The sequence below is a fragment of the Salmo salar genome, chromosome 16 (assembly GCF_965601325.2).
Source record: "Salmo salar chromosome 16, fSalSal1, whole genome shotgun sequence".
Lineage (NCBI taxonomy): Eukaryota > Metazoa > Chordata > Actinopteri > Salmoniformes > Salmonidae > Salmo > Salmo salar.
The window spans coordinates 44,237,095-44,250,228 of record NC_138306.1 but is presented as its reverse complement, the minus strand read 5'-3'; the positions used below and the strand labels follow the sequence as shown (position 1 = coordinate 44,250,228).

Below are 13,134 nucleotides of genomic sequence, written 5' to 3'. Positions count from 1 at the left end.
TGGCAGGAAACAAGGTGATGCATGACTTGTTCCCTTAGAAGTCGCCTTTGATGGTCCAAGTCCAACTCTGGAAAAACGTTAATACTTTTCTCTAGTTGTGCATTTAAACTTTTAGCCAGGCTGACGAAACTGAGAGTACAATGAATCTTTCAAGGTGTCCTCAATAGCTCTCTGTGCTGACTTTTGGTTTCACTTAAAAAAGAGCATTTATCTTGAAAAAGAGCATTGTTTTCTGTATGTGAGATGTGACTGAGGCGCATACAAAAGAAGCTAGAATTTCTATGAAGAGGGAAAATAAAGGGAATGCTTGTTCTTGGTCAGTGATCTCTTCTGCTGCTGTGAGGTTTGTAAGTGTCAGGGGTCAGGGGTTGTGACCTTCTGTAAAGTTCATCAGTGATGGTTCATTAGCCGTACTGCAAAGGACAGGAAGTGAGACAAGTGCAAACAAACACAGACATGGCTTCAGGTTTCAACACCATTTTGAGTTGAGTGACAACCCTTGAAGATACTTTTGTAATGACACTGCTCACTTTTGAATAAGTTACATTTCTTCATGGAAAGTATATCGAGACATGTAACTTTCTCATGAAATACCTGAATTTCTGTTGTGTTTTTGTTGTGTGGTCACTTGTTTTATTTAATGTGTTGTATATGGGTACAGTGGCAATTTGCCCTTATTGATTTCTTTTACGTTTCAATATAAAAACAAAATGTTATAAAATAATTCCTTACTATTAAGCTCTGTCAGATCCTCTCTTTTGCAAACAAAATTGATTGTAATTTGATGTTGCACAATTCTGTATGAATGCATAGCTTTCTACCTCATACTTTCTGTTTGGTAACCGTTAACAACATATAACAATGTCATTTACTAAACAATTCATCAAAAAGTGTCACCACGTAAGAATTTTGACTTGCCTTTATTAATAAAGGACATGCATTTCACTTGTTTACTTTGTAAAAAGCAGCCATATATTCTTCACATTATATTACTTACTTCATATTCTGTTGTATTGTCTGATTCATTCTGTTGTCTGATCTAGGGTCAGATTGTGCTTTTGATCCAATTTCTTTACATTACTGAAATAGGTCTGACAAGGTTTAAACCAAAAACCCATTGATAGCTTACGGCAAGAAGTACTTGTAACAAAGGCCATCCTAAAACAATCAAGTAACTTGCAGTTCACTGTTCACCTCGTGCTGTTGCACACAGTAACAGATAATCACAGATGAAAAATAAATACGTAAATAAATATGTTTATACTGTATGTACTGGCCGGAAGGAAGATTTAAGTGTTTGACTTGACTTCTGTGAGCTATTTACAGAATCCCCATACTGTGTAATATGTCATAGAAAGCACCATTTGCTTCAATAGATTTGCTCATTTGCTCATTTGGTAAACATCAAACTGCCCCTTTCCACAGCAAGGAATGGGAGACTCCATCATGTCTAAATAGAAGGCTGGACTATGAGAGGAAATCATATGCAGTTAGTTGATGGGGGACCTTTTTCCCACCTTCACTGGTGTAGTAGTTTGTGTTCTACTCGGCTTTCTTGGACTTCCTTTTGCGGGTGCCTTCGCCGAGCTCCTCCTTAGTTTTGACTGGTGAGACGGGGGCGACGGGGGCTGGGGCAGGGCTGGCATGGTGCTCCTCCTCACCACCTCCAAGAGGGGAGCCAAAGAGCAAGTGGCACACCCAAGACTCGATGAGGACGAAGGGAGAGCCGTGAGAATGGCGGGCGGTCAAGATCACCTAAGAGAATTACAAATCATCAGTGTGAAAATATTTGCTTAGTTTGCGTAATTTCTAGTTGAGACAACCAAATTAACATAGTTTAAGATCACTATCAATTGTGTTTAATTGCTAATACTAATAGTAAATAATAGGATGTCAGAGGTAAGTATACTAAACAAAAATACAAACGCAACATGTAAAGTGTTGGTCTCATGTTTCATGAGCTGAAATAAAACATACCAGAAATGTTCCATATGAACAAAAAGCTTATTTCTCTCAATGTCACGTCCTGACCAGTAAAAGGGGTTGTTTGTTATTATAGTTTGGTCAGGGCGTGGCAGGGGGTGTTTGTTTAGGGTGTTTCGGGGTGTTTTGGTTTATATTCTATGTTAATGTGTTTCTATGTTCGTTCTATTTGTTCTATTTCTATGCGTAGTTTATTGGGTTGACCTTCAATTGGAGGCAGCTGTTCCTCGTTGCCTCTAATTGAAGGTCCTATTTAATAGAGGTGATTTTGTCATGGGATTTGTGGGTAGTTGTTTCTCTGTATAGTCATTTTGTCCTTACGAGACTGTTTTTTCGTCGTCATCGTTGTTGTTTTGTTTCATTTTCTTCTCAATAATAAAGAAGCTGAGCATACACATTCCCGCTACGCCTTGGTCCCATCTTTACGACAAACGTGACAGAACTACCCACCACCAACAGACCAAGCAGCGGAGGAAGGAGCAGCAGAGGTATCTGGAATCATGGACATGGGAGGAAATTTTGGACGGGGCAGGACCATGGCACCAGGCTGGGGAATACCGACGCCCTAAGGAGGAGCTGGAGGCAGCCAAAGCGGAGCGGCGACGTTACGAGGCATTATACGCGCCGATTGGCAAGTGCGAGAGGCAGCCCCAATAAAAAAATTGGGGGGGGGGGCACACAGGGAGTGTGGCTAGGTCAGGCAATAGACCTGAGCCAGCTCCCCGTGCTTATTATGGGGAGCAGCGGATCAGAAGAGCGCCGGTCTATGCGGAAGTGCGCACGATCTCGCCCTTGCGCACGCACAGTCCGGTGCGAGCGATTCCAGCCCCTCGCAAGTGCCGTGCTAGAGTGGGCATACAGCCAGGTAGGAGTATGCCTGCGCAGTACATCTGGCCACCAGTACGTCTCCTAGGCCCAGGCTACCCTACGCCACTGGTAAGCTCGAGAAGTGTGCTCTTCACAGACCCGGTTTCAACTGTACTGGGCAGATGGCAGACTGATGGTTTGCTTATGTCAACATTGTGAACAGAGTGCCCCATGGTGGCGGTTGGGTTATGGTATGGGCAGCTAAGCATAAGCTAAGGACAATGAACACAATTGCATTTTATATATGGCAATTTGAATGCACAGAGATACCGTGACGAGATCATGAGGCCCATTGTCGTGCCATTCATCCACCGCCAACACCTCATGTTTCAGCATGATAATGCACAACCCATGTCACAAGGATCTGTACACAATTCCTGGAAGCTGAAAATGTCCCAGTTCTTCCATGGCCTGCATACTCACTAGGCATGTCACCCATTGAGCAACTTTGGGATGCTCTGGATCGACGTGTACAACAGCATGTTCCAGTTCCCACCAATATCCAGTAGCTTCACAATGAAGAGGAGTGGGACAATATTCCACAGGCTATAATCGACAGCCTGATTAACTCTATGCGAAGTAGTTGTATCGCGCTGCATGGGGCAAATGGTGGTCACACCAGATACTGACTGGGTTTCTGATCCACACCCCTACCTTTTTTGTTTAAGTTATCTGTGACCAACAGATGTATATCTGTATCCCTGTCATGTGAAATCCATAGATTATGGCCTAATTAATTTATTTCAATTGATTTCCTTATATGAACTGTAACTCAGTAAAGAAAATTAAATTGTTGCATGTTGCGTTTATATTTTTGTTCATTGTATTACAGTAGTAGGGTTGAGATCAATTCCATTGAAAAATCAGTTCAGAATAAGAATATACAGGTAACTTCCAAAATAATGAACAGACTTGAGTGAATGAGGGACACAAAGTATATTGAAAGCAGGTGCTTCCACACAGGTGGGGTTTGTGAGATAATTAAGCAATTAACATCCCATCATGCTTAGGGTCATGTATAAAAATGCTGGGCAGGACATTATTTTGGCTACAATGGCTATGCCCCCATAGGATGACAATGCCCTCATCCACATGGCACGAGAGGTCACGATGTAAACCATATGCCATGGCTGTTTCAGTCACCAGAGAGATTCTGGAGCCGCGCCTGAGACAGCATTTTCCACCATCATTAAAAAAATAATAATGGAATTTTTCTCATGGAACAATGGTGTGGCATCCCTCCAATAGAGTTCCAGACACTTGTAGAATCTATAGACGGGTTGGTTGTTTAGCAACAAAACCAACGCGTGTGCAAATATGGGGCAAAACAGACGGGGTTGACTTAGATTTCTGACAACATGGAAGCTATATTGGGGCTCCCGAGTGGCCCAGCGGTCTAAGGCACTGCATCTCAGTGTAAGAGGCATCACTACAGTCCCTGGTTCGAATCCAGGCTGTATCACATCCGGCTGTGATTGGGAGTCCCATAGGGCGGCGCACAATTGGCCCAGCGTCGTCCGGGGTAGGCTGTCATTGTAAATAAGAACTTGTTCTTAACTGACTTGCCTAGTTAAATAAATAAAATATTTTGCCTCCAATGTTTATTGAGAACATAACTCTGTTTCCACAATGAACACTTGTTGTCTCTTAAATACATTGTTACAGTTGTTGGTTGGTTAGCTAGCTAGTGTTTTTTTTTACCATATTAGCACTGACATGAACAAAATCTGTCAAAACACCTCAAAATAAGACATGGTATCAAGGGGCTGTATCACAACCGGCCGTGATTGGGTGTCACCCCATTGGCCCGGCGTCGTCCGGGTTTGGCTGGGGTAGGCCGCCATTGTAAATAAGAATTTGTTCTTAACTGACTTGCCTAGTTAAATAAAGGTTCAATAAAAATTCTAAATAAAAATCAAGAACAAGATCAAAGGAGCTGAAACGATTCCCCACATAATAGTTTCTTGTCATTCTTGCTATCAGTCTGGCTATCCAGAATCACAACAGAACAACACGCTGACTTCTGCCCCATGGAAGCACGCACATCATTTTAGTGACGTTGTCAGCTAACCCATCTGTGCCAAGGTGCAGTGAAACTGTTCTGGCTTGGTGGCCCAATGCCCTATTAAGACACTTTATGTTGGTGTTTCCTTTTTCTTGGCAGTTAATGAATCCATGAACTGGAAAATGACAATTATTTTCCAGAAACATTTTTGTTAATTCATTTGCACAATTTAAAGCATATTTGCCCCAATCCCTGAGTAAAAGTATGGTGTTAACTGGTGGACTTCAGGACCTACCTTGGTAGTAGCCATGAACAGAGTGAAAAGACAGATGAGGGTGCTCTTGGACACGGGAAGCAAGTGTGCCTCCTGAAGTGTAAACAGAATGGCTCCATACAGACTGGCTTTAGTAGGGCTGGAGAGGGAACATTTTATGAAAATAAAGCAAAGTTACGTCTCTTGATTAAAAAAACAATCCATTATTATCCATTGGTCAGCTTTAAGAGGGATAGTCCAGCCCAAATTACAAGTGTTTGATATTGTATAGGGAACATCTAGGGAACTTGATATTGATATTGTATATTGTATAGGGAACATAAAATGTTCCCTAGATACCTAGAGAGTCAGTCAATGCATTTGAATGCCTTCAAATCAAGTTGTTGAAATACCTGATACCTTCATGAGTAATAGATGGAAATATCAATATCAGATTATTTGCTGTAATAAAACAAATTAAAAAACTAGAGCCGGAACCCCGAGCCGCCCTGAAACAGCTTAGGTTACTAACAACCAGACATCTAAAATAAATCTCTCATGAGAGGAGGCGGCGACACATAAACCACAGAGCTGTAAGGGAAACCAACTCACAATGACATGTTGAGGATTTCATTGGTGTCGGGGCTCCACACACCACGAAGCAGTTGCTCAAAATTGGAAATGAGAGCTACTCCTGACCCTGTGAGGATATAAATAAAATGTACAAATAATTAGGACAAAGGTCTGTATCTTGCTTCTCTGGTCTTATCTTCGTTTTGCCTTCCTCCCCCTGCAAAATGAACACACACAAGGAAAGGCCTACAGGTCACAGCTGTAGCAATGGGGGGAAGTGCAGTGAGACACCAACCTTTGACGTAGCCGATGATGACCATGATGAGGAAGCCGTTATGGTAGGCATGATGGGCATGGTGCACGCCGGCTGCAATTTTACGAGCGCGGACAACCTCCTTCAAGGCTACCAGCACAAGCTTTACAGGCAGGAAAGCCACACATTTGTAGAACAGGTTCAGTGGGCAAAAAAAGATTAGGTACCTGTTGTTACATTTTAGTGAACAAGAGAGAAACAAAAGAGTACATATTTAATGTTGAGGTGGTGGTTAGGTTACTTAACAATAACATTTAAAAAATAATTTCAAAATATTTCCTATCGAATTGAATTTGACCTATTTCAACAATCCTAGGCATATACAGACAAAGGTTTTGCAGTTTCTCAAGCAAAAATGTAACCAATGACGAAGATTAGAACATTAACCATTTAAAGATCTTACCAAATAGTGGAGGCTAGGAGGATGTGGCTGTTGTATTGAAAATAGTCCAGGGGGCAACCTCCGAGCAAAACGTCTGCTAAGATGTAGCTCGCAAAGCAATAGAGCATGGCACAAAGCCAAGAGGCCACAGGGCTCTTGCGAGCCACCTCTACTGACCCTGCAGAAGAATAACAATTTCGATATTTTCTTCACATGAAGTCAGATTATACATCGGGAACACTCTATAGTAACTTTCATAAATAATCCATTATAAATCACTATAAATGTTTATAAACGCTTCATAAATTATTTGAAATGTAATAAATACTCATGATTTGTAATGCTGATCATGCTTACAAATGTTTCTAAATGTTAGTAAAGCATGAAGAACACATTTATTCATCGTTTATCAATTGTTCATTAATGCTTATTCATTACTGTTTTATGGCTTATCCGCACCGCCAAAGCTGACTCTCTCTCCTCTGTTCTCATCCTTATAGATCTATCCGCTGCTTTCGACACTGTGAAGCATCCCATCCTCCTCTCCACCCTCTCAGGGCTGGGTGTCTCAGGCTCTCCACACTCTTGGATTGCAGCCTACCTGGCAGGCCGCTCATACCAGGTGAATTGGGGAGGAGCAGTGTCTGCACCACAAACTCTCAATACTGGTGTCCCCCAGGGCTCAGTTGTAGGCCCTCTCCTCTATACACCAAGTCATAGCCTCACATGGTCACTCCTATCATTGCTATGCGGATTACATTCAACTACTTTTCTTCTGACACCCAGGTGGCGACACGCATCTCTGCGTGCCTGGCAGATATCTCAGCTTGGATGTCGGCCCACCGCTGAGCCCATTTAAAGCTATTCTCTGTCCTGGCACACCAATGGTGGAACCAGCTTCCACCTGAAGCTAGGACAGCAGAGTCCCTGCCCATCTTCTGAAAACATACCTCTTCAAAGAGTATCTTAAATAATCCCACAGCATGTTTTTATTTTCTTGGGTCATTTACAGTAGTGAGTACATACATTTTCATACTTTTTTTATACTGGTCCCCGGTGGGAATCAAACCCACAACCCTGGCACTGTAAGCACAATGCTCTACCAACTGAGCTACACAGGACACTCGCTGATAGCTACTTTATTGAGGGAAAATGTACTAACTATGACAGATATGTGGTTGTCCCACCTAGCTATCTTAAGATGAATGCACTAACTGTAAGTTGCTCTGGATAACTGCGTCTATTAAATGACAAAAATGTCAATGTAAATCAAAGTTATTATAAAGTGTTACGGTGTGTGTACTACACTGCTCAAAAAAATAAAGGGAACACTTAAACAACACAATGTAACTCCAAGTCAATCACACTTCTGTGAAATCAAACTGTCCACTTAGGAAGCAACACTGATTGACAATAAATTTCACATGCTGTTGTGCAAATGGAATAGACAACAGGTGGAAATTATAGGCAATTAGCAAGACACCCCCAATAAAGGAGTGGTTCTGCAGGTGGGGACCACAGACCACTTCTCAGTTCCTATGCTTCCTGGCTGATGTTTTGGTTACTTTTGAATGCTGGCGGTGCTTTCACTCTAGTGGTAGCATGAGACGGAGTCTACAACCCACACAAGTGGCTCAGGTAGTGCAGCTCATCCAGGATGGCACATCAATGCGAGCTGTGGCAAGAAGGTTTGCTGTGTCAATCAGCGTAGTGTCCAGAGCATGGAGGCGCTACCAGGAGACAGGCCAGTACATCAGGAGACGTGGAGGAGGTCGTAGGAGGGCAACAACCCAGCAGCAGGACCGCTACCTCCGTCTTTGTGCAAGGAGGAGCAGGAGGAGCACTGCCAAAATGACCTCCAGCAGGCCACAAATGTGCATGTGTCTGCTCAAACGGTCAGAAACAGACTCCATGAGGGTGGTATGAGGGCCAAACGTCCACAGGTGGGGGTTTTGCTTACAGCCCAACACCGTGCAGGACGTTTGGCATTTGCCAGAGAACACCAAGATTGGCAAATTCGCCACTGGCGCCCTGTGCTCTTCACATATGAAAGCAGGTTCACACTGAGCACGTGACAGACGTGTCAGAGTCTGGAGACGCCGTGGAGAACGTTCTGCTGCGTGCAACATCCTCCAGCATGACTGGTTTGGCGGTGGGTCAGTCATGGTGTGGGGTGGCATTTCTTTGGGGGGACCGCACAGCCCTCCATGTGCTCGCCAGAGGTAGCCTGACTGCCATTAGGTACCGAGATGAGATCCTCAGACCCCTTGTGAGACCATATGCTGGTGCGGTTGGCCCTGGGTTCCTCCTAATGCAAGACAATGCTAGACCTCATGTGGCTGGAGTGTGTCAGCAGTTCCTGCAAGAGGAAGGCATTGATGCTATGGACTGGCCCGCCCGTTCCCCAGACCTGAATCCAATTGAGCACATCTGGGACATCATGTCTCGCTCCATCCACCAACGCCACGTTGCACCACAGACTGTCCAGGAGTTGGCGGATGCTTTAGTCCAGGTCTGGGAGGAGATCCCTCAGGAGACCATCCGCCACCTCATCAGGAGCATGCCCAGGCGTTGTAGGGAGGTCATACAGGCACGTGGAGGCCACACACACTACTGAGCCTCATTTTGACTTGTTTTAAGGACATTACATCAAAGTTGGATCAGCCTGTAGTGTGGTTTTCCACTTTAATTTTGAGTGTGACTCCAAAAACAGACCTCCATGGGTTGATAAATTGGATTTCCATTGATTATTTTTGTGTGATTTTGTTGTCAGCACATTCAACTATGTAAAGTAAAAAGTATTTAATAAGATTATTTCTTTCATTCAGATCTAGGATGTGTTGTTTAAGTGTTCCCTTTATTTTTTTGAGCAGTATATTATGTTTTGGTTGGTTCTTCCTTAGCTCTCATCCCCATATCACATGTCTACCAACTCCCAACATTGAGTGAGTTACTCAAGGACAAAGTTGCAGAGAAGGTCTTTTAACTCATCCATTACTCACTTATTCATTAACTTTACTCATGAGTGTTACTGGTCATGAGGAAAGAGAAATCAAGTCTTGCTCTACAATCAAACAAACCACAAAGTAACTTAAAAAGGCCAAAGATACTACAATGAAACATTTATAGATCATTGCAACATTGTGAAGTAAATCAGGATATGTAAGTCAGAACTGTCAAGATCTAAAATAACAAATGTGATTCTGGGTGGAGGAGCGATTAGCCTGCTGTTTGACAGAAAACTGATCCCTAGAAATGTGGCCTAAAAATACACATTGCTCGATTTCTTTTCCTGCCTCGCAAAGCAACTGGTAGGCCTGACATTAACTTTGACCCTTAACATCCCCAGCCCCCAAACTCATTCATGGGTTTCACCATGTAGTGAGAACCAGGGAACCACTTCCAACATGTCTCTCAGAGATTGGTTTACATAGATCTAGATCTAGGAACTCATTCGTTTTTTCCCCGACCATTACTGGAGATGAACTAACCCATAATTTGGCTAACGTTTGTTCAAAGAGTCAAAGTAGGGAATCAGAGTATTTTTACACAAGGTTTTATAGGCCACTATAATGTACTTATAACACAAAACGGTGTCAATAAGTAAATAATAAAATATTTCAAAGTAATTTATCAACTAACGTGCAATTCCTCATTCAGTTTACCATTCTGTGTGTGAACAAGGGAGATCCAGAGGGGTGGAGTAGTGCTGGCATTTCATTAGACATATTCCTTTCGAGGACAACATAAGTGCTTTGCCCATATTCTTTGTATCTAAGAGGCTAGACTGAAAATATTATTGAGTATTGTGGGTTTCACTTCTGACTAATACAATGTCAATGAGGTCTTACAAACATGCACCATTACAAAATGTCTATGAACAAGCCTGCTCTAAAGCAGAGGATAATTTATGTTGTGTGTAGCCCACTGAAATTCTATTTAAGGACATTCTATTTATTGCATAGGGGCCAAAGCTTTGGTATGCAACGGGTCTCTATCAGATTTCATACAATAGACCCTGTCTGTTTACAGGGTTAAATATTGGGAAATGTGAGGTATTAAAGAAAACTGGGTTTATCTAACTCCTGTTGTGGTTTCTTTATTCTTCCCTCAAGGTATATGCCAAGCTGCTGCTGCAAATGTTATTTATGAGACAAATAAAGGGTTAATTAATTTAGCAAAAATGTATTATGGCTTCCATAGTACGCCTATCAGTTGCCAAAGTATTGCTTGTATAGGTGCATGTATCTATAGGTGCTATACTTTCCAGAGGTTGACAACTCATATTGGTTATAACCTAGTCAATATAGCCATCTATTTCAACGTTGACCTGTGTTATATTCTATAGCCTACATAATTATAAACTACTCTCAACCTCACAATCATTGTTGATTTCATTTTTTGAACGTGCATTTATAGGGATAAAAAAAAAAAAACACTTACCTGGTTCATACTTGAGGTAGAGTATGGACACGATGTAATAAGCGAGATCAAAAACTGGAAACGTTCCAATTTTTGAGAAAGTTTGGGCAACATCGCCTAAATTGAGGACTCCCAACACGTCCATGATTTAAAATGTATAACCCTACCGCATGTATTTTATATGATCACTGCGTAACTAGAATGTCAGTTGTTCCGCGACTCGCCACGAAGCCCCTCGTCTTCACGAGTAAAAACGGACACTCAAGCCAACCTATTAATATACCTCATCTGCACAGCCTTATAATTTGTTCTCGGCCGGGCGTTTTTTCTAAGCCAACAGGTTTTATTTGTCAACTCCATTTAAAGGACTTCCCAAACTCGTCGCTGCTGTTGAAAAATGACAGTTAGGCTTTTCTTTTCGGATCCCGATTTTTTATCAGATATGCATCGCTATAAATTATTTAATGAAATCTTTGAAGGTCAGCTGGCCTAAGAAAGATATTGACTATTTACTATAGTGCTCTGCAAATAACACAAAGACAAAGAGAGAGAGAGAGCAGAGTGAAAGGACAGACGATGCGCATGACACTATTTTACTATTACACGTTTTTATATAGGCCTAAATCGTGGGTAGCCTAATTTAATTGGCATTGGAACCTCATGTGAAAAATCGGTACTGAATCTTATGGATATGCTTATAGAAACTATGACAGATTAATATGTCTTTCTTTAGAAATACAATTCCACTGACTGGATCTGGTGGCCAACAATAAAGGCATTTGCAATACACAGACTAAATTATACAACGGGTGGGTCTAATTCTGAATGCTGATTGGTTAAAACCGCATTCCAGCCGGTGTCTATTTCACAGGTTACCACCGGCTAAATCTATGACGTCAAAATGTCTATTTACTCTGTTCCATCTCACTATGCAATCCACTGTCTCGTCAACCCTGGAAATGTATAAACTTGATCTCCACTATAAAAAGCATCTAGATATTATCTCCCATTTCTTTTTTGCAATACATAGGCTAAAATAGAATATAATACATGTATTATATTCATGGCCCCTCGGTCTTTTAACTGGCCTAATGATGAGAAACGTAGGGTCTATTTAGCTGAAAACCTAAAACGTAATTTAATTCCTCGAAGACTCCTCAAGTTTATTGGATGGCTGATAGCATGTGTGGACCATTAGACCAAGCTACAAAGACCAAGCTACAAGCCTATGAAATGCACGTGTAGATGTGCACGTGTAGACGTGTCTGCCTCCTCAACCCTCCTCTCCTCCCTTTCTGCATCCTTTGACTCTCTATGTCCCCTATCCTCCCCTCCTGCTCCGTGGCTTGACGACTCATTGCGAGCTCACAGAACAGGGCTCCAGGCAGCCGAGCGGAAATGGAGGAAAACTAGCCTCCCTGCGGACCTGGAATCTTTTCACTCCCTCCTCTCCACATTTTCTTCCTCTGTTTCTGCTGCTAAAGCCACTTTCTACCACTCTAAATTCCAAGCATCTGCCTCTAACCCTAGGAAGCTCTTTGCCACCTTCTCCTCCCTCCTGAATCCTCCTCCCCCCCCCCCCCTCCCTCCTCCCTCTCTACGCATGACTTTGTCAACCATTTTGAAAAGAAGGTTGACGACATCCGATCCTCGTTTGTTAAGTCAAACGACACTGCTGGTCCTGCTCACATTGCCCTACCCTATGCTTTGACCTCTTTCTCCCCTCTCTCTCCAGATGAAATCTTGCGACTTGTGACGGCCGGCCGCCCAATAACCTGCCTGTTTGACCCTATCCCCTCCTCTCTTCTCCAGACCATTTCCGGAGACCTTCTCCCTTACTTCACCTCGCTCATCAACTCATCCTTGACCGCTGGCAACGTCCCTTCCGTCTTCAAGAGAGCAAGAGTTGCACCCCTTCTCAAAAAACCTACACTCGATCCCTCCGATGTCAACAACTACAGACCAGTATCCCTTCTTTCTTTTCTCTCCAAAACTCTTGAGCGTGCCGTCCTTGGCCAGCTCTCTTGCTATCTCTCTCAGAATTACCTTCTTGATCCAAATCAGTCAGGTTTCAAGACTGGTCATTCAACTGAGACTGCTCTTCTCTGTGTCACGGAGGCTCTCCGCACTGCTAAAGCTAACTCTCTCTCCTCTGCTCTCATCCTTCTAGACCTATCTGCTGCCTTTGATACTGTGAACCATCAGATCCTCCTCTCCACCCTCTCCGAGTTGGGCATCTCCGGCGCGGCTCACTCTTGGATTGCGTCCTACCTGACAGGTCGCTCCTACCAGGTGGCGTGGCGAGATTCCGTCTCTGCACCACGTGCTCTCACCAC

The 13,134-nt window shown here is 43.0% G+C and overlaps 1 protein-coding gene across 1 annotated transcript; it reads right to left on the bottom strand.

The window, feature by feature from the left end:
- Positions 1-904: 904 nt before the first annotated feature.
- LOC100194656 (transmembrane protein 38A-1) lies at positions 905-11,011 on the bottom strand. Its single transcript, NM_001139740.1, has 6 exons — positions 10,820-11,011; positions 6,398-6,554; positions 5,977-6,161; positions 5,721-5,808; positions 5,151-5,268; positions 905-1,755 (listed from the first exon to the last, which is right to left on the bottom strand). The coding sequence occupies exons 1-6, from the start codon at positions 10,941-10,943 to the stop codon at positions 1,543-1,545; spliced, it is 885 nt and encodes a 294-aa protein (NP_001133212.1). The 5' UTR covers positions 10,944-11,011; the 3' UTR covers positions 905-1,542.
- Positions 11,012-13,134: the final 2,123 nt, after the last annotated feature.